The sequence below is a fragment of the Macaca fascicularis genome, chromosome 1 (assembly GCF_037993035.2).
Source record: "Macaca fascicularis isolate 582-1 chromosome 1, T2T-MFA8v1.1".
Classification (NCBI taxonomy): domain Eukaryota; kingdom Metazoa; phylum Chordata; class Mammalia; order Primates; family Cercopithecidae; genus Macaca; species Macaca fascicularis.
The window spans coordinates 105,195,657-105,223,525 of NC_088375.1; the positions used below are offsets into that span (position 1 = coordinate 105,195,657).

General features: G+C 45.1%; 1 protein-coding gene and 1 pseudogene across 5 annotated transcripts; one reads left to right on the plus strand and one right to left on the minus strand.

Annotated features, from left to right (window-relative positions):
• The first annotated feature begins 567 nt into the window (after positions 1-567).
• RIT1 (Ras like without CAAX 1) lies at positions 568-13,347 on the plus strand. Of its 5 annotated transcripts, none has more exons than XM_005541499.5 (6): positions 568-1,055; positions 1,129-1,277; positions 1,427-1,483; positions 7,391-7,464; positions 7,693-7,884; positions 11,474-13,347. In XM_005541499.5, the coding sequence occupies exons 1-6, from the start codon at positions 1,048-1,050 to the stop codon at positions 11,702-11,704; spliced, it is 711 nt and encodes a 236-aa protein (XP_005541556.1). In that variant the 5' UTR covers positions 568-1,047; the 3' UTR covers positions 11,705-13,347. The 5 variants fall into 5 exon arrangements, with proteins under 5 accessions (XP_005541556.1, XP_073849742.1, XP_005541557.1 ...); XM_073993641.1 differs by having other exon boundaries at positions 568-679; positions 7,368-7,464; XM_005541500.5 differs by having other exon boundaries at positions 568-679.
• Positions 13,348-17,396: 4,049 nt separating this feature from the next.
• On the minus strand, positions 17,397-17,502 carry LOC141409387 (U4 spliceosomal RNA; annotated as a pseudogene).
• Positions 17,503-27,869: the final 10,367 nt, after the last annotated feature.

The following is a 27,869-nucleotide window of genomic DNA, read 5'->3' on the forward strand; positions in this document are numbered from 1 at the left end:
AAACAAGTTTTTGTGTGTCTTATACGTGTTTAAAAAACATACACAGAACTCTGATTAGGGAGTGTTGTGAACATCTGGTTTTTGAGAATGAATCTGGGTTTCAATAGCCAAAGTCATTGTGACCACTCCTTTAGGAAAGTCATTTTCTGCTGTGAAGCAGTCATCCCCGGTAGACTTTATTGAAATCCTGTGTTTTAGGAGGATTTGGGGGGTGCCCCTGTCCTCACTTCCTCTCATTGCATTGGGTCAAATTAGTTTCGGGTTTTTGTGGGTTTTTTTCCACAAGCAGCAAACAACCCTGGGTAAGTTGTTAAATGTTTTTAAGTGTCCCTGAATGTCTCTTACCACGTACTCCCCTTTTGTGTAAATAATTTACTTTCTACTCCTGATTAAATACCCTTGTCTGTGAGTGTATACACCCTACGTTGGGTAGGTGACCAGAGGGCCTTCAGCGGGGAGTCCCGGAACTGGGTTTAGGGACCTGGGAGGGGAGGGAAGAGGGCGGGGCACGCTGTGGGCGTCACAGAGTGGCCCCGCCCCTCCTTCCGCGACTGGGGAGCCGGTGGCGCCATCTTACCCGGCTGCGGGAGGGGTCACAGGTCAGTGACAGAGCCTCTGCGGGTGAAGGAAGACAAGTGGGTGACCCGACCGGCCGTGGTGTTCCAGTCCCCACTGACCGGTAGGAGCAGCAGGGCGTCGGCTTGTGAGGCAGATGGGTGGGGAGTCTGGCGGTGGAGGAGCAGCTGGGGGCCGGGAGGGGTCTCGGAGGAGAATGGGGAGGGGGCAGAACCTCCGGGTACCGCAGGCGTGAGGGGACCCCTGCGGCCTAAGGGGTCGCATCCCTTCCCAAAACTTTCTTCTTGTCCCTACTGTGCCAGGACCTAAATTTATTTGTATCTTTTAATTTTTCTCTTTGGAAAAAGTAAAACCTGTGATGTGTCTGTCATGTGACTGAACTATCTCGGAGGGAGGGTGAAGATGTGGGGGGTTTCTTAGGGCCACCAGAAGGGGTGCAGTGGTGAGCAAGAGGGACAGGCCAGAGTATGTATGGAAAGGTAAGGCACTGGCTTGAGGGCTGTCGCCGTGGTGTCTCCATCCTGGATTAAGCATTTCCTCCTCCTTTTCTAGGTGGCTTTTCCTCGGGGCAGCCCAGGAAGGCCCCAAGAGGACAATGGATTCTGGAACTCGCCCAGTTGGTAGCTGCTGTAGCAGCCCCGCTGGGCTCTCACGGGAGTACAAATTAGTGATGCTGGGTGCTGGTGGTGTAGGGAAGAGTGGTAGGTAACATTTTCCATTTGACAGAAAGCATGGATGAAAAGTACTTAAGTGACCAGATGGGATACTTGCTCTCTTGCAGTGTTAATACTTAAAATTCTCTCTGTGGGTCACCTTTGTGAGGATTTGACTTTTATTTCTTCTTTTGAAGCCATGACCATGCAGTTCATCAGCCACCGATTCCCAGAAGATCATGATCCCACCATTGGTAAGCCAGATCATCACTTATGTTTCCAAATATACCTCATAAAAATATCTTAATGAATATCAATGGTTTCTAACTGTTTATATTTTGAGTTCCTGGAGTCTCATTCAGATTTATTTAGAGACAAGGGTATCAGCAATTGGTAAGCAACTGAATATTTCTTTTTTTTCAGACTTTATGTCATAAGCCATCTTTAGTCTTTTGTCTCTTACTGAACATTAATGGGACTACTCTCTTGTATTTTTTTATGGTTGCATACAGGCCACTTAACGAAGCCTTTTCTTGCTGTCACTTCTCTAAGGGAATGACTTGAGACTCACTCTTTAACTGTGAGTCAGCTGGTTTGAACTTCCACAAAAGGAAGCAGAAAAACAAGTAGAGCCAGGCTGCTGAACTCTTACAACCCCAGACATGCCAAGCCTGGACATCTTGCACTTGGAGCTCTTCATTTACTTCCGTATACCTTGAGTTCATTACATAGTGATGTCTTCTCCCATGTCTTTCTTTTTTTTCTTTTCTTTTCTTTTTTTTTTTTTTTGAGACAGAGTCTCGCACTTTCTCCGAGACTGGAGTGCAATGGCGCGATCTCTGGTCACTGCAACCTTCGCCTCCTGGGTTCAGGCAATTCTCCTGCCTCAGCCTCCTGCGTAGCTGGGATTATAGGTGCCTGCCACCACACTCGGCTAATTTTTGTATTTTTAGTAGAGATGGGATTTCACTATGTTGGCCAGGCTGGTCTCGAACTCCTGACCTCTAGTAATCCATCCGGCTTGGCCTCCCAAAGTGTTGGGATTACAGGCGTGAGCCACCGCTCCCAGCCCTCCAATGTCTTTTATAGTCTTTAACTCTTGTTGCAGAATGCTAATAGAGTAAAAAAGTCATTTTGTTTGCTTTGACTTTTTTTTTAATTGCTAGTCTCTACAAAGACTAAGAACATTACTGTCATTTCTAAACCATAAGGAAGCAGGTTTGATTCTAAAGGTTTATATTCTAATATGAAAGAAAAATGGATGTGGGAATGGGAGAGGACACAGGAAGTCAGCTGTGCTGCTGTTATTTTCTTTTTTTGGAGACGGTGTCTCGCCCTGTTGCCCAGGCTGGAGTGCAGTGGCACGATCTCAGCTCACTACAAGCTCTCCCTCCTGGGTTCACGTCGTTCTCCTGCCTCAGCTTCCCGAGTATCTGGGACTGTAGGCACCCGCCACCACCCCTGGCTAATTTTTTTTGTATTTTCAGTAAAGATGGGGTTTCACCGTGTTAGCCAGGATGGTCTCGTTCTCCTGACCTCGTGATCCGCCCGTCTCGGCCTCCCAAAGTGCTGGGATTACAGGCATGAGCCACTGCGCCCGGCCATGTTATTTTCAGTATGTGACACTCTGCTATGATTCTAGTTCTCTAGGAAGGATTTCCATTGGGTCAAGCATCTGCTGCTCTGTTTCCCACAAAGCCAATAATGTTTTGTGGTGGCCCAGCTTTTGTATGGTTATTTCATACGGCAGGTGATTCTAGGGATGGGAAAAATAGAAAAAAATCTTGACTTTTTCATGTACTATATCAAATTTAGAACATTGTTCAGAGATTCAGGCTGGGCGCAGTGGCTCACGCCTATAATCCCAGCACTTTGGGAGGTCGAGACGGGTGGATCACCTGAGGTCAGGAGTTTGAGACCAGCCTGGCCAACATGGTAAAACCCCATCTCTACTAAAAATACCAAAACTAGCTGGGCATGGTGGCGGGTGCCTGTAATCCCAGCTACTGTGGAGGCTGAGGCAGGAGAATTGCTTGAACCCAGGAGGCGGAAGTTGCAGTGAGCCGAGATAGCACCATCGCACTCTACCCTGGGGGACAAGAGTGAGACTTTGTCTCAAAAAAAAAAAAAAAAGAACATTGTTCAGAGATTCAAATTATGGTGGGAGTACTAGGAATAAAATGAATTTAGGGCTTATGATAATTTACTTGAGAATTCCAGAAGCATCTTTTCCTTTCTTTTTTTTTTTTTTCTCGACACAGTCTCACTCTGTCGCCCAGGCTGGAGTGCAGTGGTGTGATCTCGGCTCCCTGCAAGCTCCGCCTCCCAGGTTCATGCCATTCTCCTGCCTCAGCCTCCCGAGCAGCTGGAACTACAGGCGCCCACCACCACACCCAGCTAATTTTTTATAGTTTTAGTAGAGACAGGATTTCATCGTGTTAGCCAGGATGGTCTCGATCTCTTGACGTCGTGATCCGCCCACCTTGGCCTCCCAAAGTGCTGGGATTACAGGCGTGAGCCACCGCACCTGGCAGCATCTTTTCTTTCTTTAAAGTAAAATTCAAATACTCGTCTCCTGTAAGAGTTATCTGTTTTAATTTTCCCCCAGTTAACTACTCTCCTGGCAATATTGTCTAATTCAATAGCAAATACTTATGTCTCCTGAGTTTCTATTATGTGCCAAGCACTGCTTGCCCTCAGGGTACAGTGGTGATCAAAAAGATGAGGTTTCTGTTCTTGAATTTATAATTTATTGCATTTAGTTTCAAGCTCTGACTGTAAAGTCAGAAAAACTTTACATTGTAACTGGTAGAGATATAAAAGCATACGAGGCTGGGCACAGAGGCTCATGCCTGTAATCCTGAACCTGTAATCCTGAGCCTGTAATCCTGTAATCGAAGCACTTTGGGAGGCCAAGGCACCTGAGGTCAGGAGTTCAAGACCAACCTGGCCAACATGGTAAAACCCCATTTCTACTAAAAATACAAAAATTAGCTGGGCGTGTTAATGCTGCTGTAATCCCAGCTACTCAGGAAGCTGAGGTGGGAGAATTCTTTGAACCCAGGGGGCAGAGGTTGCAGTGAGCCAAGATTGCACCACTGTACTCCAGCCTGAGCGACAGAGTGAGACTTTGCCTCAAAAAAAAAAGTATATGAATGTGTGCATATGTATATGTAAATTATATACACAAGCACATGTGTATGTGTAACTAAAATATTATGAAACTTTACCTCACTACATCTGGTGCACTCTGATATTTTCTTGAGACAAGGTCTTACTCTGTTGCCCAGGCTGGAGTGCAGTGTTATGATCTTGGCTCACTGCAGCCTGGACCTCCTGGGTTCAAATGATCCTCCCACCTCACCCTACCAAATACCTGGGACTACAGGCATATGCCACTACACCCAGCTAATATTTTTGGTTTTTTAGTAGAGTTGAAGTCTCGTTCTATTGCCCAGGCTGGTCTCAAACTCCTGAGCTCAAGTGTTCGTCCCACCTCGATCTCCCAAAGCGCTGAGATTACAGGTGTGAGAGCCACCGTACCTCACCCACTCTGGTATTTTCTTTCTTTCTTTTTTTTTGAGACGGAGAGTTTCGCTCCTGTTGCCCTGGCTGGAGTCCAGTGGCGCAAGCTTGGCTCACTGCAACCTCCGCCTCCCAGTTCAAGCGATTCTCCTGCCTTAGCCTCCCAAGTAGCTGGGATTACAGGTGCCCGTGACCAAATCGAGATAACTTTTTCTATTTTTAGTAGAGATGGGGTTTCACCACATTGGCCAGGCTGGTCTTGAACTCCTGACCTCAGGTGATCCACCTGCCTCGGCCTCCCAAAGTGCTGGGATTACAGGTGTGAACCACTGCGCCCGGCCTGGTATTTTCTATTTTTATTTAGGTTTCTGCTTGTTTATTTTAATGCTGGTCCCAACCCATTAAGTAGATTTCACAACTCACTAATCCTAATGAATAATTGAGAAGCATTGATTTAATGAGCTCTTCCTGAGGACGAGTCTGAAGCAGGAATTCAAGAAATAATGTTAAAAGGAAATACATTGAGATGTAAGCAGCAGTTGTTAAGTGAATGAAATATTGAGTGTTTTTTTCTCTTTTTAGTTTTCTATATTTTCCAAGGTTACTTTAGTAATATGCATAAAGAAATTTTCTTTCAGAAAAGAGAAATTATGAAACAGTGGATTATTTAGAAAACAGTCAATTAGACCGGGTGTGGTGACTCATGCCTGTAATCCTAACACTTTGGGAGGCTAAAGCAGGTGGATCATTTGAGGTCAGGCGTTCAAGAGCAGCCTGGCCAACATGGTGAAACCCCGTCTATACTAAAAACACAAAAATTAGCCGGGCAGTAGTGGCATGTGCCTGTAATCCCAGCTACTCAGGAGACTGAGGCAGGAAAATCCCTTGAGCCTGGGAGGCAGAAGTTGTGGTGAGCCGAGATCATGCCACTGTACTCCAGTCTGGGTGATAGAGTGAGACCCTGTCTCAAAAAAAAAAAGAAAGAAAATAGTGAATTATGTATTTTTTTCCTTTTTTTATAGTAATGAGGAGGAAGTATAACACATGGTTAATAATGCTTTTCAGTTCAGCAATCTTGGGTTTTAATCTTCGTTCTGTCACTAATTAACTGTAATTTAGAGAAGACTTTAATATTTTCAAGTTGAATTTTCTTTAGCTGTAAAATGGAGGTAATAATGCCTACTTCATTGGATTATTGTGATTATTGAAGAATTAATATATGTAAGTTACTTAGTATAATGGTAGATAATAACTTTTTTTTTTTTTTTGAGATGGAGTCTCGCTCTATCACCCAGGCTGGAGTGCAGTGGCCGGATCTCAGCTCACTGCAAGCTCCGCCTCCCGGATTTATGCCGTTCTCCTGCCTCAGCCTCCTGAGTAGCTGAGACTACAGGCGCCTGCCACCTCGCCCGGCTAGTTTTTTGTATTTTTTAGTAGAGACGGGGTTTCACCGTGTTAGCCAGGATGGTCTCGATCTCCTGACCTTGTGATCCGCCCATCTCGGCCTCCCAAAGTGCTGGGATTACAGGCTTGAGCCACTGCGCCCGGCCGATAATAACTATTTAATAAATGATAAGGTTGCTTTTCAGGCCTAATGTTTTTTGCTTTTTTTTTTTTCCCCTAAGAGATGGGGTCTTGGCTGGGTGCAGTAGCCCACACCTGTAATACCAGCACTTTGAGAGGCCAAGGCAGGAGGATTGTTTCAACCCAGGAGTTCGAGACTAGCCCGGACAACATTGCAAAACCCTATGTCTACCAAAAATACAAAAATTAACCAGACATAGGGCCCGGCGCGGTGGCTCACGCTTGTAATCCCAGCACTTTGGGAGGCCGAGGCGGGCGGATCACAAGGTCAGGAGATCGAGACCATCCTGGCTAACACAGTGAAACCCCGTCTCTACTAAAAATACAAAAAAATTAGCCGGGCGTAGTGGTGGGCACCTTTAGTTCCAGCTACTCGGGAGGCTGAGGCAGGAGAATGGCATGAACCCTGGAGGCGGAGCTTGCCGTGAGCTGAGATCACACCACTGCATTCCAGCCTGGGTGACAGAGCAAGACTCTGTCTCAAAAAAAAAAAAAAAAAATTAGCCAAACATGGTGGTCGCATGCCTGTAGTTCCAGCTACTTGGGAGGCCGAGGTGGGAGAATCACTGGAGCCTGAGAAGTCAAGGCTACAGTGAACCGAGATCGCACCACTGCACTCCAGCCTGGGTGACAGTGAGACCCTGTCTCAAGAAAAAAAAAAAAAATGAGCTCTTGCGGTGTTGCCCAGGCTGGTCTTGAACTCCTGGGCTCAAATAATACTCCTGTCTCAGCCTCCCAAGTACCTGGGATTATAGGCAGTCACCACTGTGTCCAGCTGGCCTGAGAAAGACATCTTCTCAGAATCCTTTTTTAGCTTAGAATTGTAGGCGAAATATTCAGCTATGAATAAACTACATCATCACCTATGTGGAAAAGAAAAAACTTCAGTTGAAGACTCAGTTTATGTATCTCAGTGGATTTAGCATGCTTCCTGAGCAAATGTGGGCATTTAATGAATTTGGATGCAATGTACTACTCTGTAAGATGAGTTTTAAATAGGCATTTCTTCCTGCATTTATGACTTTATAGTACACCTTTCTTCCCTCCTGTAGAAGATGCTTATAAGATCAGGATCCGTATTGATGATGAGCCTGCCAATCTGGACATTTTGGATACAGCTGGACAGGTATTAAATCCCAGAATGTTATGAGTAAAGGCTTTTTTACTCTAGTAAAGGGGAGGGGAAGGCCTACGCAGAGAAGATCACTAGTTTATCTCTCTTAATTTTTCATGCACTCTGACTCAGGATAGCAGGTAATGGACATACATTTTCTTTAATCTGAAAGAAATAGCTAATTATGTGTGTAGTAGCGCTAGAATGCGTCAATACATAATGATCCTTGTTTCCCTCTAGGCAGAGTTTACAGCCATGCGGGACCAGTATATGAGGGCGGGAGAAGGGTTTATCATCTGTTACTCTATCACGGATCGTCGAAGTTTCCATGAAGTTCGTGAGTTTAAACAGCTTATTTATCGAGTTCGACGTACTGATGATACACCTGTGGTTCTTGTGGGAAACAAGTCAGACCTCAAACAGCTAAGACAGGTGAGGATAGAGAAGAAAATAGTGTCTATAATCTTACACAATCAGTCATTTTTGTTTCTTGGCTTACAGATTCTTGACTTGGCTTACAGATTTTTTTGCCTTAAAATAGAAAATCAGGCTGGGTGAGGTGGCTCACGCCAGCACTTTGTGGGGCCAACGTGGGCAGATTGCTTAAGGTCAGGAGTTTGAGACCAGCCTGAGCAACATGGCGAAACCCCATCTCTACAAAAAATACTAAAAAACATAGCTGGGCATAGTGGTGCATGCACATGTGGTCCCAGCTGGTTGGGAGGCTGCGGTGGGAGGATCCCTTGACCTGGGGTGGTGGAGGTTGCAGTGAGGTTGAGGCTACAGCTCACTGCAGCCTCTATCTTCCCGCTCAAGCGATCTTCCCAATTCAGCTTTGAGGGTAGCTGGGACCATAGGTGTGTGCCACTACTCCCTGCTAATTGTTTTTACTTTTTGTGGAGACAGGCTCTCACTATGTTGCCCAGGCTTATCTTGAACACCTGGACTCAAGTGATCTTCCTGCCTTGGCCTGCCAAAGTGTTGGGATTACAAGTATGAGCCACCACACCTGGCTGGAAGTAGTTTGATAGTTGTCAAATTCATAATGCTTCTCTGTTAATCTCCATTGGAAAACAGTTTTAGCAATTTATATATAACATGTTCATTGCAAGTCTATTTATGGTAGCAGAAACAGTCTAACCATCCAAAAGTAGAAATTATGGCATATCCTTAACTAGATGATGTATCAATTATGGGCTCCTAATAGTTTTCAGTATTTTAGTGTAAGCGTATATCTCTTTCCCTTCCTTTGTGTTTCTTTTTCTTTTTTTTTTTTTTTTTTGAGACGGAGTCTCACTCTGTTGACCAGGCTGGAGTGGTGCAGTGGCGCAATCTCGGCTCACTGCAACCTCCTCCTCCTTCTGGGTTCAAGCGAGTCTTCTGCCTTAGCCTCCTTAGTAGCTGGGATTACAGGTGCATGCCACCATGCCTGGCTAATTTTTGTATTTTTTTTTTTTTTTTTTTTTTTTTGGGACGGAGTCTCGCCGTGTCTCCCAGGCTGGAGTGCAGTGGCGTGATCTCGGTTCACTGCAAGCTCCGCCTCCCGGGTTCACGCCATTCTCCCGCCTCAGCCTCCCAGTAGCTGAGACTACAGGCGCCCGCCACCACGCCCGGCTAGTTTTTTGTATTTTTAGTAGAGACGGGGTTTCACCATGTTAGCCAGGATAGTCTCGATCTCCTGACCTCGTGATCCACCCGCCTCGGCCTCCCAAAGTGCTGGGATTACAGGCTTGAGCCACCGCGCCAGGCCAATTTTTGTATTTTTAAGTAGAGACGAGGTTTCACCATGTTGGTCAGGCTAGTCTCAAACTCTTGACCTCATGATCTGCCCACCTTGGTCTCCCAAAGTGCTGGGATTACAGGTATGAGCCACTGTGCCCAGCTTTCTTTCTTTTTTTTTTTTTTTTAATTTTTATTTTAATTTTGTTGTTTTGAGATGGAGTCTCACTCTGTTGCCCAGGCTGGAGTGCAGTGGCGCAATCTAGGCTCACTGCAGCCTCTCTGACTCCTGAGTTCAAGTGATTCTCCTGCTTCAGCCTCCTGAGTAGCTAGGATTACATGCACCCTGCCACCACATCCAGCTAATTTTTGTATTTTAGTAGAGATGGGGTTTCAACATGTTGGCCAGGCTAGTCTTGAAATCCTGACATTACGTGATCCACCCACCTTGGCCTCCCAAAGTGCTGGGATTATAGATGTGAGCCACCGTGCCCAGTGTTTTTTTGTTTTGTTTTGTTTTGTTTTTTAGACAGAGTTTCACTCTTATCACCCAGGCTGAAGTGCAGTGGCATGATGTTGGCTCACTGCAACTTCTGCTTCCTGGGTTCAAGTGATTCTCCTGCCTCAGCCTCCCAATTAGCTGGGATTGCAGGCACCTGCCACCACACCCAACTAAGTTTTCTATTTTAGTAGAGATGGGGTTTCACCATGTTGGCCATACTGGTCTTGAACTCCTGACCTCAGGTCATCTGCCTGCCTGTCTCAGCCTCCCAAAGTGCTGGGATTACAAGCGTGTGTGACCACACCCAACTTTTTTTTTCTTGAGACAGGGTCTTGCTCTGTCACTGAGGCTGGAGTGCAGTGGCGCAAACACAACTCACTGCAGCCTTGCCTTGACCTCCTGGGCTCAAGCAATCCTCTTACCTCAGCCTCCTGAGTAGCTGGGACCACAGGTGTATACCACTACATCCAACTAATTGTTTCTTCCTTTTTTTTTTGAGACGGAGTCTGGTTCTGTTGCCCAGGCTGGAGTGCAGTGGCGCAATCTCAGCTCACTGCAAGCTCCGCCTCCCAGGTTTAAGCGATTCTCCTGCCTCAGTCTCACGAGTAACTGGGATTACAGGTGCCCAACACCATGCCCAGCTAATTTTTTTTTTAGTGGAGACAGGGTTTTGCCATGTTGACCAGGCTAGTCTCGAACCCCAGACCTCAAGTGATCCACCTGCCTCAGCCTCCCAAGGTGTTGGGATTACAGGCGTGAGCTGCTGCACCCAGCCCCAGCTAAATTTTTAAAAATTTTGTAGAAACAGGGTCTCACCATATTGCCCAGGTTGGTCTCAAGCTCCTGGGCTCAAGCAATCCTCCCACCTCAGCCTCCCAAAGTTCTGGAATTACAGGTGTGAGCCACCAAGTCCCGCCTCTTTATCTTTCTTAAAATAAAAAGTATGGGGAAAACTAAGGTTGTGTGTTTGATATCTATAACTATTCCCTGTTCCAAAAAGTATCTTAAAAATAGACTACACTTTGGGAGGCCGAGACGGGCGGATCACGAGGTCAGGAGATCGAGACCATCCTGGCTAACACGGTGAAACCCTGTCTCTACTAAAAAATACAAAAAACTAGCCAGGCGAGGTGGCGGGTGCCTGTAGTCCCAGCTACTTGGGAGGCTGAGGCAGGAGAATGGCGTAAACCCAGGAGGTGGAGCTTGCAGTGAACTGAGATCCGGCCACTGAACTCCAGCCTGGACGACAGAGCAAGACTCCGTCTCAAAAAAAAAAAAAAAATAGACTAGAGATTGGGCGCAGTGGCCCATGCCTGTAATCCCAGTACTTTGGGAGGCCGAGGTGGGCAGATCACTTGAGGTCAGGAGTTCGCTACCAGGCCTAACCAACATGGAGAAACTCTATCTCTACTAAAAATACAAAGTTAGCCAGGTGTGGTGGCGCATGCCTGTAATCTCAGCTACTTAGGAGGCTGAGGCAGGAGAATTGCTTGAAGCCAGGAGGCCAAGGCTGCAGTGAGCCACAATCACGCCATTGCACTCCAATCTGGGCAACAAGAACGAAACTCCATCTCAAGAAAAAAAAAAAAAAAAGTGGACTAGAAATAGAATCTTATCATTTGAAGGCAGAAGAAACCTTAGAAGTAATCTAGCCTCCTAAAATTGCAAAAATTAGTGCCATATGCTTGAACACCTCCAGAGTTGAGAAGCTTTCTTTGTGTTAAGGTGGTGGTGCATTCAGGTTTTTGGACAATTTAATTGTTTTTCATCATTACTTTTTCTCACATTTTGCCTTTAAAGGTCACCAAGGAAGAAGGATTGGCCTTGGCCCGAGAATTCAGCTGTCCCTTTTTTGAGACGTCTGCTGCATACCGCTACTATATTGATGATGTTTTCCATGCCCTTGTACGGGAGATACGTAGGAAAGAAAAGGAGGCAGTACTGGCTATGGAAAAAAAATCTAAGCCCAAAAACAGTGTATGGAAGAGGCTAAAATCACCATTCCGGAAGAAGAAAGATTCAGTAACTTGAAGAGAAGATGGGAAGTGTTTATCTGTGAACTGCAGTGCTGTATCAAAGCAGTCCAGTAACCTGCAGTACTGAGCATGGTGCTTGCTCTTTCTCCTAACTGATAAGAGGGACATGCCTACTAGGAGTTTTTAGTGATGTGGTATTTGAAGTATTGTCTCTTAGTTAAGTATGATTTATTAACCCAGTGGAGCACTGTCTGCTTTTAAATCGTCACATTAGAATTTGATCTACCAATGTTTTGGGTTCTGTTGCGCTGATATTAATTAATGTAAATTTGTTTATACCCAGGAGAATATGTATACCATGTGTGTTTGACTAAGTTCACAAGGGAAGTTTTTGGCTCTGCACTCCACATTATCCTTCAATTTCAATTTCCTGGGACTATCCCAGAGAAAGACCTCAGTCTCTTCTATTCACATTGTGCTTCCTAGAGACTGAACAAAAGTCATGTAGGGAAATTGGGGCTAAGGAGATCAATGCCAGATTTCAGCAGATACCTGTGGGGCTGACACCTGTTGCAGACTATGGAGTGGTGAGATTTGGGGAAGTTGGGCTATATGTTTGCAGAAAGGTTGGTTCAGAACAATATTCTCAATACTAGCTTGGCTTTTCTAAGAAGTACACATTTGGCCCAAATGCACCGGGATGAGTGAGAACAGCCAGAAGCATATAAAATGTGATGAAGGTTTCTCCCGGGAACCTTATTTTACACTTCATTTCAGGGTTTTCTTTTTTTACCTTCAAAGGTAGACATTTTGGAAATCATAACTGTATTACTAAATGTGTTTAATCAGAATTCATAGTTGGATCAGCCATTGCCTTGTACAGGTTTATTTTTTCCCCATAGATGCACACGCCGACACATTTATATTAACTGCTTCCTCCTACGTTGTGCTCTGTAAAAGAACTACAGCTGGCAAGATGTGTTTTCGGCCCCTCATCACTGATCGCATTTTCCACACAGAAGAGACATCAGGGATTTGGGTAAAGTTGTGTGTGTGCCTCCTTTACGTGGACAATCACTAGACTCAGTGCTCTGAGAAAATGCTATTTCTGTTTAATGGGTCAGTCTTAAAGCTTTAAAATTCACATAGGTGGAGTTTCTCATCTGAAGATTTCCTTACGAGGACTTTGCTAAGTTCACCTCAGGGTTATCTGAGCCTTGACTAAGTTTATCCTAAGGGAATACCACTTTGCTCCCTGTGCATAGTTTAGGAACTGTAGTCCGAGGAAGAAACAGTTAAATATTGTTAGTGAGTTCTCTGTTTTAAGATCAGGACTGTTTTGATATCTGACCTTGTTATATGTGGTGAGTAAATGCAAAAATGCTAAGAGTCATGCATCATATATTGAATATTAAATGTCACTGAAGCAATGTTTGTGTCTACTAGAAACATAAGATGACTTGTGTAGCACCTCTTTATAAGCACACAGCTCATCTTAGTATTTTCCATTTTTATTAGAGGAAGTTGGACAGAGTTGTGTTTTTCTTTGTAAACTAATGATAAATATTCTAGATTTTTTAAAAAAGTGACTGTTAGAACTTTTTTAGCTCTGAGTAGTGGTCCCTTTTTAAACTCCTGGAAACATTTTTGTTACCAAATAAATCATGTTTTATGGTACTCAGCCATCCAAAAGTGAAAGACCTAGAATTTGATTCTGTGCAGGACAAAAATCTCACAGGAACTGTAGCACTTTGGAAAAGCATCAAAGTAGAAAAGAAATACAGTGCAATTCTATTATGAGAATGTTTTACATTTAAACTGGTTTAGCACCTTTTAAGTTTAAAGCCCATAGCTTCTTATTACTAGTGACCTGGGGAAGGAATTATTAGCATTAAGCAATATATATATATATGTATATATATATTCTGTTTGTTTGTTTGTTTTTTCTTTTTTTTAATGAGATGAGGTTTCACTATGTTGCCCAGGGTGATCTCGAACTCCTGGGCTCAAGCAGTCCTCCAAATATGCTGGGATTACAGGCATGAGCCACCACCTAGCCCAAGCAAGAAATTGACACTATGTAATTATTTAAGGTAGTCTAGGCAGTAGAAAACATTGCCAGAAGGATAGAAAGGAATTTGGATTATATATAAGGAAAATAACAAATTGGTGTTTTTAAGACTATCACTGTCATATATTAGATCCTTGTATTAGTCCATCCATTAATATTAGTTCTATTTGCGGTGCTAGGTAGTTTGACAGGTATGATATGCATAAGTCATAGCTCTATTCTTAGTGTCATAAAGTGTAGCTAATTTATAAGCTCTAAGTAATCAGCTTTATCCAATTTGAGGGCATTAAAATTACTGCCTAGAACTTTGAAAAGAGAAAAATTCAGGGATAAGTTGAAAGGCACTGGAACTGTTTCTACCCATACCAGACCAGTAAATTATAAGATCCAGATGTTAGTATCTAGAATTAGCTCTTTAGAATTCAGAGGGGATATATGTTTTGACTTCATCATATATTAGCAAGAATTGGTCTACTGTGATGTTTGGGGAGGAGGAGGGGGAAATTCTTTTTAATGCACTTGTATGTGAAGACAGTTTGTATGACATAATACAAAACTTTTAAACAACTTGGGCTTTCCTTTGCTTACCTATCAGTGGGTAGAATTTTTGGAATCATTGCAAAAGAGTTGTTTTAAGAAAAACATAACTATGAGATGTGATATTCTGGAAAATATGAATTCAAAAAATTTGAGTGCCCACCATGAACAAAACACCCATGTCAAGTGCTAGGGAGCATGCCATGGAATCCCCCTTCATTTGAAGAGATTACCTCTTGGGAGGGGACAGGAAAAACACATATGGATAATGACAGCACATTTGCTACCTGATCAGGGATTACTTAAAGTTGTTATAAGTAAATACACTAAATAAGAAGTGAAAGAATGATAATTTTTTACATGAAGGTCATTTAATCTCCATTACTGTAAATGGCCACTAGTGGAGAGGGCCTAGTTTGGACGTTAAACAAATGGATTTTTTTGTTTTGAGACAGTCTTACTCTGTCGCCCAGGCTGGAGTGCAGTGGTGTGATCTGGGCTCACTGCAGCCCCTGCCCCCTGGGTTCAAGTTATTCTCCCACCTCAGCTTCCTGAGTAGCTGGGATTACAGGTGCACACTACCACGACCAGGTAATTTTTGTATTAGAGACGGTTTTGCCATGTTGGCCAGGCTGGTCTCGAACTCCTGACCTCTTGAACTCCTAACCTTAAGTGATCCACCCACCTTGGCATCCCAAAGTGCTGGGATTATAGGTATGAGTCACTGCACCTGACCCGTCTTTGGTTTAAAAAAGACAGTGTCGGCCGGGCGCGGTGGCTCAAACCTGTAATCCCAGCACTTTGGGAGGCCGAGACGGGCGGATCACGAGGTCAGGAGATCGAGACCATCCTGGCTAACACGGTGAAACCCCGTCTCTACTAAAAAATACAAAAAACTAGCCGGGTGAGGTGGCGGGCGCCTGTAGTCCCAGCTACTCCGGAGGCTGAGGCAGGAGAATGGCGTAAACCTGGGAGGCGGAGCTTGCAGTGAGCTGAGATCCGGCCACTGCACCCCAGCCTGGGCGGCAGAGCAAGACTCCGTCTCAAAAAAAAAAAAAAAAAAAAAAGACAGTGTCCCTCTGTCTGTTAGGCTACAGTGCAGTGGTGTGATCATGGCTCACTGTAACCTTGAACGCCTGGGTTTAAGGTGATCCTCCTGCCTAAGCCTCTTCAGTAGCTGGGACTACGGCACATGCCACCATGCCATGCCAAATTTTTACATATTTTGTAGAGGCGGATCTCAACTGGCCTCAAGCGATCCTCCTGCCTCAGCCTTCCGAAGTGCTGGGATTACAGGCTTGAGCCACCTCACCTGGCCGAGGAGTGGATTTTTATGTCTTCATTATTATTTGTTTTTTTTTTTTTTTGAAACAGAGTCTCACTGTCACAGGCTGGAGTGCAGGGATACCATCTTAGCTCAGTGCAGCCTCCGCCTCCTGGGTTCAAGTGATCCTTGTGCCTCAGCCTCCCAAGTAGCTGGGATTACAGGCATGCACCACCACGCCTGGCTAGTTTTTTGTATATTTAGTACAGACAGGGTTACACCATGTTGGCCGGGCTGGTATCAAACTCCTGGCCTCAAGTGATCCGCCTTCCTCGGCCCCCAAAGTGCTGGGATTGCAGGTGCGAGCCACTGCACCCTGCCTATTTAACATTTTTGAATGGTCAGTAACTGTCAGTGTCCACTAGAAACAGGCACTGGAGGAATGGCATTCCATTTTTCCTTCTCTCTCTCTTTTTTTTTTTTTTTTTAACTTAATTTAAAAAATCGTTCCCCTGGCTGGGTGTGGTGGCTCCCACCTGTAATCCTAGCACTTTGGGAAGCCAAGGCAGGTGGATCACGAGGTCAGGAGTTCAAGACCAGCCTGGCCAAGATGGTGAAACCCCTTCTCTACTAAAAATACAAAAATTAGCTGGGTGTGGTGGTGGGTGCCCGTAATCCCAGCTACTCAGGAGGCTGAGGCAGAGAATTGGAATCGCTTGAACCCGGGAGGCAGAGGTTGCGGTGAGCTGAGATTGCGCCATTGCACTCCAGCCTGGGAGACAGAGCAAGAATCCATCTCGAAGAAAAAAAAAAATCGTTCCCTTTGATTAAATTACTCATACTTAATGGCATTCCATTTTCTAATGTAACCTCTGTTCGAATAGGTAATGGAATTTCAGATGAAGTATTTATAAGCCTCTTTCATGCATTAAGCACTGTTTTAAAGAGCTATGAGGGATTCAGTGGAATATAGAATATGGGCTGGCATGGTGGCTCAGGCCTATAATCCTAGCACTTTGGGAGGTGGAGGCGGGCAGATTGCCTGAGCTCAGGAGTTCGAGACCAGGCTGAGAAACATGGTGAAACCCCGTCTCTACTGAAATACAAAACAAAACAAAAAAAATTAGCTGTGCATGGTGGCCCACACCTGTAATCCCAGCTACTCGGGAGGCTGAGGCACAAGAATCACTTGAACCCAGGAGGTGGATGTTACAGTGAACCAGGATTGTGTCACTGCACTCCAGCCTGGGCAATGGTGAGACTCTATTAAAAAAAAAAAATGTATATGTATACACACAATATATATTATTACATGTATATTACATATGTACACAAATATATATATATATATTATCCCTACTCTGGAGCTTAGATAAAATTTGTATGTATAAAACAACTAGAGATCAGTCTTAAAGTAGTAAGTCATATGCTTCAAACTGGAAATGTGATAGGAATTCGGAAAGGAAGGAATTAGTAAATTTAGTAGACTCCTAATAAGTCATTGATAATGTTACGCCTTTTCCAAATTCTTATAGAAATTTGAAATATTGCCAGGCGTGGTGGCTCATGCCTGTGATCCCATCACTTGGGAGGCTGAGGCAGATGGATCACTTAAGGTCAGGAGTTCAAGACCAGCCTGGTCAACATGGCGAAACCCTGTCTACTAAAAATACAAAATTAGCCGGGTGTGGTGGCATGCGCCTGTAATCACAGCTACTCAGGAGGTTGAGGCAGGAGAATCGCTTGAACCCAGGAAGAGGAGGTTGCAGTGAGCCAAGATTGTGCCACTGCACTCCAGCCTGGGCAACAGCAAGACTCCATCTCAAAAAAAAAAAAAAAAAAAGTTTCCAATCAACTTTTGTTTTTTAAGTTCAGTCTCCACAGAGACTATCAAAAATTGCCAATGCCAGGGTATTAGGAAAAGTTTTCAGTTAGCACTAAGTGTGCCTCATTGGCTATGATCCTGTCACTGTGCAAAGCTGTCCAATCAACTTTTTTTTTTTTTTTTTTTTTTTTGAGACGGAGTCTCGCTGTGTCTCCCAGGCTGGAGTGCAGTGGCGTGATCTCGGCTCACTGCAAGCTCCGCCTCCCGGGTTCACGCCATTCTCCCGCCTCAGCCTCCCAAGTAGCTGAGACTACAGGCGCCCGCCACCACGCCCGGCTAGTTTTTTGTATTTTTAGTAGAGACGGGGTTTCACCATGTTAGCCAGGATGGTCTCGATCTCCTGACCTCGTGATCCACCCGCCTCGGCCTCCCAAAGTGCTGGGATTACAGGCTTGAGCCACCGCGCCCGGCCCAATCAACTTTTAAACATAGGCAGGACACAGTGGCTCACACCTGTAATCCCAGCACTTTGGGAGGCTGAGGCAGGCAGATCACAAGGTCAGGAGTTCAAGACCAGCCTGACTAACATGGTGAAACCCCATCTCTACTAAAAATACAAAAACAACTAGCCAGGCTTTGTGGTGGGCGCCTGTAATCCCAGCTACTCGGGAGGCTGAGGCGGGAGAATCGCTTGAACATGGGAAGTGGAGGTTGCAGTGAGCCAAGATCATGCCACTGCACTCCAGCTTGGGCGACAAGAGCAAGACTCTGTCTCAAAAAAAAAAAAAAAACAACCAAAAACAAAAAACCATGGCCTTGAGACAAAATTACTGAAATGTTTTAGCTTTAATAATCTTTGCTTAAAAAAAACTCATGATGAGCAGCTTTTGGTTCAGTGCATACATTCCACAGCACACGTGATCATATCATGAAGTCACTCAGTTTTTGAACAAAAGCTGCTGTAGTGGGGACATGTGTCATTTCCTGCCCTTCCTGGAGCTGGCTATTGCCAGAGTTTATTGCAGTTTGCTCTGAGCCAGAAGAAAAACTTTAGCTCCAAAACATTTCCCACAAAATGCTTTCCCTAGTTTCCTGGCAGAGGAGTGTACAGGTGAGGGGGCAGAGGCAGAGAAATGTCTGGCTTTTATGAGGGTGAGTCCAAGTGCTCAATACACTGCAATCCAACATAAAATCTCTGCTGCCCAGGAAGGCATGCACATCAATGTAGTCAGCCAGAGAAGTAACTTGTGCAGTCCCACCCAAAACATTCTGGGCACTCTTACTTTCATGTCCTTAGACTCCTGAAGAGAAATACATGGGTGTAGTTGCAACTAACACACACCTACCACCATCACCAAAAAAGACAGAACCAAAACCAATCATTATGCCAAACTTGTTTTGAAACTCCAACTCAGAATAAGTAGGAAGAAGAGACAGCCTTTTCATGTTTGCTTGAAGTCTGCTTCCCAGGCAATATTTTGTTCCCTGCCTGCTTGCCTGTATTGGGTACCTGCTGCACGCCAAGCAGTGTGTTGGCATTGGGAATTCAACAGTGAATAAGGAAAAGCTCACAGTTCTTAGAGTCTCAGTTATTTTCAGTGGGAACCTCTAATTCTAACATTCATAATCTGACAGAAATTTGGATTGAATGGTGGGAGAATGAGAAGGAATAAGGGACCCATAGCAATTTCAACTGCTTGGTAAACAATAATTAAATGTTAACTTGGAAAAAAGCCTGAGAAAGAAGCAGCTGATTTGATGTGAGTTAATGTAAATCATGAAAATGTCCAGTTTCATCTGGGTGTGGTGGCTCATGCCTGTAAACTCAGCACTTTGGAACGCTGAGGTGGGAAGGTCACTTGAAGCCAGAAGTTCAAGACTAGCATGGGCAACATAGCAAGACCCCATCTCTACAAAAATTTAAAAACTAGCTGGGTGTGCTGGAGTGTGCCTATAGTCCCAGCTACTTGAGAGACTGAGGTGGAAGGATTGCTTGAGCCCAGAAGGTTGATGCTGCAGTGACCTATGATTGTGCCGCTGCACTCCTGCCTGGGTGACAGTGTGAGACACTGTCTCAATAGATAGATGATTGATTGATTGATTGACAGACAGATAGATAGGCTGGGTGCAGTGGCTCACGCCTGTAATCCCAGCACTTTGGGAGGCCGAGGCAAGAGGATTGCGTGAGCACAGGAGTTCCAACAAGCCTGTCTCCACAGAAAAATTGTTTAAGTTAGCCAGGTATGGTAGCACGTGCCTGTCGTGGTGGTGCATGCCTGTGGTGCCAGCTACTCAGCTACTTGGGAGGCTGAGGTGTGAGGATTAACTGAACCCAGGAGGCTAAGGCTGTAGTGAGCCATGTCACTGCACTCTGGACTGGGCAACAGAGCAAGACACTGTCTCAACAAGTAAATAAGAAGAAAGAAAATGAGTTTTTCTCCTTATGGCCCTGTCAGAGCTTTTCAATTAGATTGAGATTTAATGTACTGTCTGGGTATGGTGGCTCATGCCTGTAATCCCAACACTTTGGGAGGCCGAGGTGGGCGGATCACCTAAGGTTAGGAGTTTGAGATTAGCCTGGCCAACATGATGAAACCCCACCTGTACTAAAAATACAAAAATTAGCAGGGTGTGGTGGCGTGTGCCTGTAATCCCAGTTACTCCTGAGACAGGAAAATTGCTTGAACCTGGGAGGTGGAGGTTGCAGTGAGCCGAGATCAGGTCATTGCAATTCGGCCTGGGTGACAGAGCAGCACTCTGTCTCAAAAAGAAAAGTACTATTTGAGGTGAATTACCAGCTCACTAGGCTTAGACACAAGACTTGCTCATGGATTCCCATACTTTTATTCAAAATTTTCTGTTAGGGCATCTAATCCTGGGCCCGTTGAGCCTTAGGACTTTCTCTAGGACTTTGTTTCCTAAAGGCCAAGCAGAGTTTTGAGCATTTCTTAGAGGTGTCCAGAAGGTGGTATTGACCCTAGTATAGACAGTGTTAGGCAATTGGGATGTTCACCAGTTTACCATCTCGTAAAAGTTATACTAGTTAAGAATCGATATTTTCTAGTTTTCTGAAAAATGATGCCCTATGTCTAAACTTAACATTGCTCTTGAAGTATTCAAAGAAAACCCCAAGCACTAGGCTGTTTGCCTTTTCAGACCACAAGGTATGGGGGATGGATGAAAGCAGTACTGAAGGCCCTTACTTGGTGGGCAACTCTTTTTTTGTGTGAAACAGAGTCTTGCTCTGTCGCCCAGGCTGGAGTGCAATGGTGTGATCTCGGCTCACTGCAACCTCTGCCTCCCGGGTTCAAGCGATTCTCCTGCCTCAGTCTCCCAAGTAGCTGGGATTACAGGGATGTGCCACCACGCCCGGCTAATTTTTGTATTGTTAGTAGAGAGAGGATTTCACCATGTTGGTCAGGCTGGTCTCGAACTCTTGACCTTGTGATTCACTCGCCTCGGCCTTCCAAAGTGCTGGGATTACAGGTGTGAGCCACCGCGCCCAGCTGATGGTGGGCAACTCATTTTTGGGAGTTTGTTGTAAGGAGATCACATTAAAAAGCACCTTGGAGTGAGAGGTCTATAGAAAACAAAGTACAGTGGCTGGGCGCGGTGGCTCACTCCTGTAATCCCAGCACTTTGGGAGGCTGAGGTGGGTGGATCACGAAATCAGGAGTTCGAGACCAGCCTGACCAACATGGTGAAACCTCGTCTCTACCAAAAATACAAAATTTGCCGGGTATGGTGATGCATGCCTGTAATCCTAGCTACTTGGGAGGCTGAGGCAGGAGAATTGCTTAAACCTGGGAGTGAGCTGAGATCACGCCATTGCACTCCTGCCTGGGCAGCAAGAGCAAAACTCCATCTCAAAAAAAAAAAAAAAAAAAAAAGACGAGGTACAGTAGCTCCCAGTTATCCACAAGGGATACATTCATAGACCCCCAGAGGATGCCTGAAATCATGGATAGTATCGAACCCTATATATACTTTTTCCTATACACATGTATCTATAATAAAGTTAAATTTATAAATTAGATTCAGTAAGAGATTATCAACAATCTAATAAAATAGAACAATTAATACACTGTAATAAAAGTTATAAGACTGTGGTTTCTCTCAAAATAGGGTATTTTATTGTGTTGTACTGTGGGTAAGTGAAACTGCGGAAAGCAAAACCCAGGATTAGGATAGGGTGGACTACTGCAGTGCTCTTGGTTGGCTGCCTGCCCAGCATCTATTCCTCCTTCCAGAAAAACCGACATTTTATTCAAGAATTCACCTTTTCCCACACCCAGCTCTAGGACAGTCCTAAGTAATCTAAAGAAAATTCCATCCTCCTTGTCAATGTTTGGTTCAGAAATGACCATGTTACATTTTGGATCAGCAAAAACAGATGAGAGGATTGCTAGAGACTTTTTGGAATTTATTCTGGGAATAAGGCTCTCTTATTTTTCTGGGAGAGGTCCTGAGCCATCTCCTCTTTCCACCTGGAGGTGAATGAGGAAGCAAGAAACTGGTTTGGGAGTGGTTCATCAGATGAAAGCCACAGGATGAAGCTGACATTGAATGTCGGGGGCACCCACGGAAATAATCTGAGTCCTTGACAGTATTAGTGACCTTTTGCAGAAGTCAACTCGGAAGGCTGCCCCACCTTTGGACTTCCAGTTAGGTGAGCTAATGCATTTTCTTGATGTTTAAGCCAACTTGAATTGGGTTTCCTGTTAATTGTAGCCAAAAGTATGCTGAGTGCCAAGATAATCTTACCATCTTGTGATATGATGATGTTGTTATTTTTAAGACTGTCATCTAGAAAAAAGTAATATACAAAATTATATACATACCATGATTGCAATCGTAAGATAGTTAAAACAAATTGGAAGACGTGCCAAAATTAGCAATGCTTGCCTCTAAGTGGATTTCCCACTATTTCTATGACTTGTACTTTATTTTACATATTTTCTACATTGATCCCGAGTGATGTATCAAGAAAAATATGCACAGGAAATAAATTCAGAAGACAAAATGGGCCCAGGCATGGTGGCTCATGCCTGTAATCCCAGCATTTTGGGAGGCTGAGGCAGGAGGATAGCTTGAGGCCAGGAGTTCGAGACGATGGTCAATAGAGCAAGACCCTGTCTCTATTTATAAAAATAAGTAAATAAATATAAAAAATAAAGAGAAGACAAAGTAATTATTAAGATTTTGGAATCTTGACTTTTTTTTCCTTTTCTCTATTTTCCAATTTTCTTTTTCTTTTTTCTTGAGACAAGGTCTTACTCTGTCACCCAGGCTGGAGTGCGGTGGCACTATGATGGCTTACAGAAGCCTTGAACTCCTGGGCTCAAGGGATATCCCACCTCAGCCTCCCAAGTAGCCAGGACTTCAGGTACACACCACCATGCCTAGCTAAGTTTTTGACTTTTTGTAGAGACAAGGTCTCCCTGTTGCCCAGGCTGGTTTTGAACTCCTGCGCTCAAGCAATCCTCCTGTCCCAGCCTCCCAAGGTGAGCTACTGCATCTGGTTCCAGTTTTCTTTTTTTTTTTTTCTTAAATGGAGTCTTGCTCTGTCGCCTAGGCTGGAGTGCAGTGGCACAATCTCAGCTCGCTGCAACCTCCGTCTCCCAGGTTCAAGTGATTCTCCTGCCTCAGCCTCCCAAGTAGCTGGAACCACAGGTGCGTGCCACGATGCCTGGCTAATTTTTTGTATTTTTAGTAGACATGGTGTTTCACCATGTTAGTCTCGATTTCCTGACCTTGTGATCCACCTGCCTCGGCCTCCCAAAGTGCTGGGATTACAGGCGTGAGCCACCACGCCCTGCTCCAGTTTTCTTATAACGTGCTTATGTTAGTTTATAATTTGAAAATATTTTGTAGTTCCTTCACTGAAATTTTAAAAGAGCAGGAATTGATTCTCCTTCCATTCTCTCTTCCTGTCACGGGGAGGATAAATTATACAGAACAGAAAATATGAAAAGTGAATCACTCCAGACTTTAAGGCATGTAGAGAAATCCACAAAGAGCAGTTGCAAGGGTCATATTACCCCAGTATATTACCCTAGAGTGTTGCATTTACCTGTGTTTCTTTTCTTTCTTTCTTTCTTTTTTTTTTTTGAGACGGAGTTTCGATCTTGTTGCCTAGAGTGCAATGGCGCAATCTTGGCTCACCGCAACCTTTGCCTCCTGGGTTCAAGTGATTCTTCTGCCTCAGCCTCCCAAGTAGCTGGGATTACAGGCATGTGTCACCACGCCCAGCTAATTTTGTATTTTTAGTAGAGACAGGGTTTCTCCATGTTGGTCAGGCTGGTCTCGAACTCCCAACCTCAGGTGATCTGCCCGCCTCGGACTCCCAAATTCCTGGGATTACAGGAATGAGCCACCGTGCTGGGCCTGTGTTTCTTTTCTTTTAGAGCATTTCCTAATTTGTAATCATACATGGATTAGTGTAATTACTTGATTAATATTGTCCTCTGCTACACTCTATAAGAACAGCACTCTTGTTCATCAATGTATTGTATCTGTAGTGCCTGGCACATAGTAGACACTCAATAAATAAATATTTGTTCACTAATAAATGAATGAAGGCCATTATCCTAAGCACAGAAACAGAAAATGAAACACCACATGTTCTTACCAGTAAGTGGGAGCTAAACATTGAGTACTTATGGACGTGGAAACGGCAATAGAAACTGGGGACTACCAGAAGCGGGAGGGTTTAAAAACGATCGGCCTACATTTGGGAGACCAAGGCGGGTGGATCATCTGAGGTCAGAAGTCCAAGACCAGCCTGACCACCATGGAGAAACCCCGTCTCTATTAAAAATGCAAAAATTAGCTGGGCATGGTGGTGCGTGCCTGTAATCCCAGCTACTTGGGAGGCTGAGGCAGGGAGAATCACTTGAACCTGGAGGTGGAGGTTGTGGTGAGCTGAGATTGCACCATTGCACTCCAGCCTGGGCAACAAGAGTGAAACTCCGTCTCACAAAATAAAAATAAAAATTAGCGGGATGTAGTGGTGCACGCCTATAATCCCAGATACTCAGGAGGCTGAGGTACAAGAATCACTTGAATCCAGGAGGCAGAGGTTGCTGTGAGCCAAAATCATGCCACTGCACTCCAGCCTGGGCAACAGAGCAAGACTCTGTCTCAAAAAAAAAAAAAAAACAGCCTTCCCAAGATAGTGAGACCCACGTCTCTACAAAATAAAATTTAAAAATTAGCCAGGTGGCCAGGCACAGTGGCTCACACCTGTAATCCCAGCACTTTGTTTTTTATTTTTTATTTTTTATTTTTATTTTTATTTTTATTTTTATTTTGAGACGGAGTCTCGCTCTGTCGCCCAGGCTGGAGTACAGTGGTGGGATCTCGGCTCACTGCAAGCTCCACCTCCGGGATTTATGCCATTCTCCTGCCTCAGCCTCCCGAGTAGCTGGGACTACAGGCGCCCGCCACCTCGCCCGGCTAGTTTTTTTGTATTTTTTAGTAGAGACGGGGTTTCACCGGGTTAGCCAGGATGGTCTTGATATCCTGACCTCGTGATCCGCCCGTCTCGGCCTCCCAAAGTGCTGGATTACAGGCTTGAGCCACCGCGCCCGGCCTGTTTTTTATTTATTTATTTATTTTGAGGCAGAGTCTCTCTCTGTCTCCCAGGCTGGAGTGCAGTGGCGTGATCTCAGCTCACTGAAAGCTCCGCCTCCCAGGTTCACACCATTCTCCTGCCTCAGCCTCCCGTGTAGCTGGGACTACAGGAGCCCACCACCACACCCGGCTAATTTTTTGCATTTTTAGTAGAGACAGGGTTTCACTGTGTAAGCCAGGCTGGTCTCGAACTCCTGACCTCGTGATCCACCTTGGCCCCCAAAGTGCTGGGATTACAGGTATGAGCCACCGCGCCTGGCCTGTAATCACAGCCGGGAGGCCGAGGAAGGCATGTCACCTGAGGTCAGGAGTTCGAGACCAGCCTGGCCAACATAGTGAGACCCTCATCTCTACTAAAAATACAAAAATTAGCCGGGCAAGGTGGTGTGTTCCTGTAATCCCAGCTACTTGGGAGGCTGAGGCACAAGAATTGGTTGAACCTGGGAGGTGGAGTTTGCAGTGAGCTGAGATCATGCCACTGCACTCCAGCCTGGGTGACAGGGTGAGACTCTGTCTCAGGAAAAAAAAAAAAATTAGCCAGATATGGTGATGTGCACCATAGTCTCAGTTATGTGGGAGGCTGAGGTAGGAGGATCAATTTAACTCAGGAGGTTGAGGCTGTAGTGAGCCATGATTGTGCCACTCTATTCCAGCCTGGGCAATAGAGTGAGACTGTCTCAAAACAAAGGAACAACTGGATGCTATGCTAAGTACCTAGGTGACAGGATTATTCCTATCCCAAATCCTGGCATCACTCAATAGAGCCAGGTAACAAAAACCTGCACATGTGTCCCCCCTGAATCTAAAATGAAAGCTGAAAAAAAATTATGGCCGGGTGCAGTGGCTCACGCCTGTAATCCCAGCACTTTGGGAGGCTGAGGTGGGCGGATCATGAAGTCAGCAGTTTGAGACCAGCCTGGTCAACATGTTGAAACCCCGTCTCTACTAAAAAATACAAAAATTAGCCAGGCGTGGTGGCTCCCTCCAGCTACTCTACTCAGGAGGCTGAGGCAGGAGAATCGCTTGAACCTGGAAAGTGGAGGTTGCGGTGAGCTGAGATCGCGCCTCTGCACTCCAGCCTGGATAACAGAGCAAGACTCTGTCTCAAAAAAAAAAAAAAAAGAAAAAAGAAAAAAAATTACTCAAGCCAAACATCAAACATTAACGTTTGCCATTTAATGTTTCACTCAGAAATTAAACTTTCATAACCCAGTGCAAGCTGCATAAAGAAAAAGATAATTTGACCAGGTGTGGTGGCTCACGCCTGTAATCCCAGCACTTTGGGAGGCCAAGGCAGGCGGATCACGAGGTCAGGAGATCGAGATCATCCTGGCTAACACAGTGAAACCCCATCTCTACTAAAAATAAAAAAAATTATCTGGGTGTGGTAGCAGGAGCCTGTAGTCCCAGCTACTCGGGAGGCTGAGGCAGGAGAATGGCATGAACCCGAGAGGCAGAGCTTGCAGTGAGCCGAGATGGTGCCACTGCACTCCAGCCTGGGCGACAGAGTGAGACTCCGATTCAAAAAAAAAAGAAGAAAGAAAGAAAAAATAAAAAGATAATTTATTAAACCTTGGAACTGAGAAGGCTCAGATCTGTCTGAAGACACGGCTTCATCTGAGGTCAAATGATGTCATGGAGTCTGATTTCTCTTTCCCCGTTTTAGCTGTACTTCTGTGCAGACTCCATTCTCAGGCTCTCTCCGCTCTGAGGCACAGTGACTACAGGAGCCTCAGCCCCACATCCTCCCATGTTGAGGTCTAGGGAGATACTTCATGACTCTTGAAAGGCTTTGAGGCCGGGTGTGGTGACTCATGCCTGTAATCCCAGCACTTTGGGAGGCCGAGGCAGGTGGATTGCCTGAGGTCAGTAGTTCAAGACCAGCTTGGCCAACGTGGTGAAACCCCATTGCTACTAAAAATACAAAATTAGCTGGGCATGGTGGCACATGCCTGTAATCCCAGCTACTCGGGAGGCTGAGGCAGGAGAATGGCTTGAACCTGGGAGGTGGAGGTTGCAGTGAGTCAAGATCACGCCATTGCACTCCAGCCTGGGCAATAAGAGCAAAAACTGCGTCTCAAAAAAACAAAACAAAAGCATCACCCGTTTTCTACTGACCTTTTGACTATGTAAGCAATTAATTCACACAATTTAATTCTTTTTTTTTGTTTTGTTTTGTAAAAAAGCACTATTCTCTGTTTTTAAAAAATTGGTTTTTGGGGAATAGGTGGTATTTGGTTACATGAATAAGTTCTTTAGTGGTGATTTCTTTTTATTTTTTTATTTATTTTTATTTATTTATTTATTTATTTTTTTGAGACGGAGTCTTGCTCTGTCGCCCAGGCTGGAGTACAGTGGCCAGATCTCGGCTCACTGCAAGCTCTGCCTCCTGGGTTCATGCCATTCTCCTGCCTCAGCCTCCCGAGTAGCTGGGACTACAGGCGCCGCCACCTCGCCCGGCTAGTTTGTTTGTATTTTTTAGTAGAGACGGGGTTTCACCGTGTTAGCCAGGATGGTCTCGATCTCCTGACCTCGTGATCCGCCCGTCTCGGCCTCCCAAAGTGCTGGGATTACAGGCTTGAGCCACCGCACCCGGCCTAGTGGTGATTTCTTATTTATTTATTTATTTATTTTTGAGACGGAGTCTCGCTCTGTCACCCAGGCTGGAGTGCAGTGGCGCGATCTCAGCTCACTGCAAACTCTTCCTCCCGGGTTCACGCCATTCTCCTGCCTCAGCGTCCCGAGTAGCTGGGACTACAGGCACCCGCCACCACGCCCAGCTAATTTTTTGTATTTTTAGTAGAGATGAAGTTTCACCGTGTTAGCCAGGATGGTCTTGATCTCCTGACCTTGTGATCTGCCCTCCTTGGCCTCCCAAAGTGCTGGGA

Bases quoted from the DNA above. Each gene is read 5' to 3' on its own strand.
- RIT1 (XM_005541499.5), top strand. The intron at 1,278-1,426 runs GTAGGTAACATT...CTTCTTTTGAAG, and splicing joins TGGTGGTGTAGGGAAGAGTG to CCATGACCATGCAGTTCATC. The intron at 7,885-11,473 runs GTGAGGATAGAG...TTGCCTTTAAAG, and splicing joins ACCTCAAACAGCTAAGACAG to GTCACCAAGGAAGAAGGATT.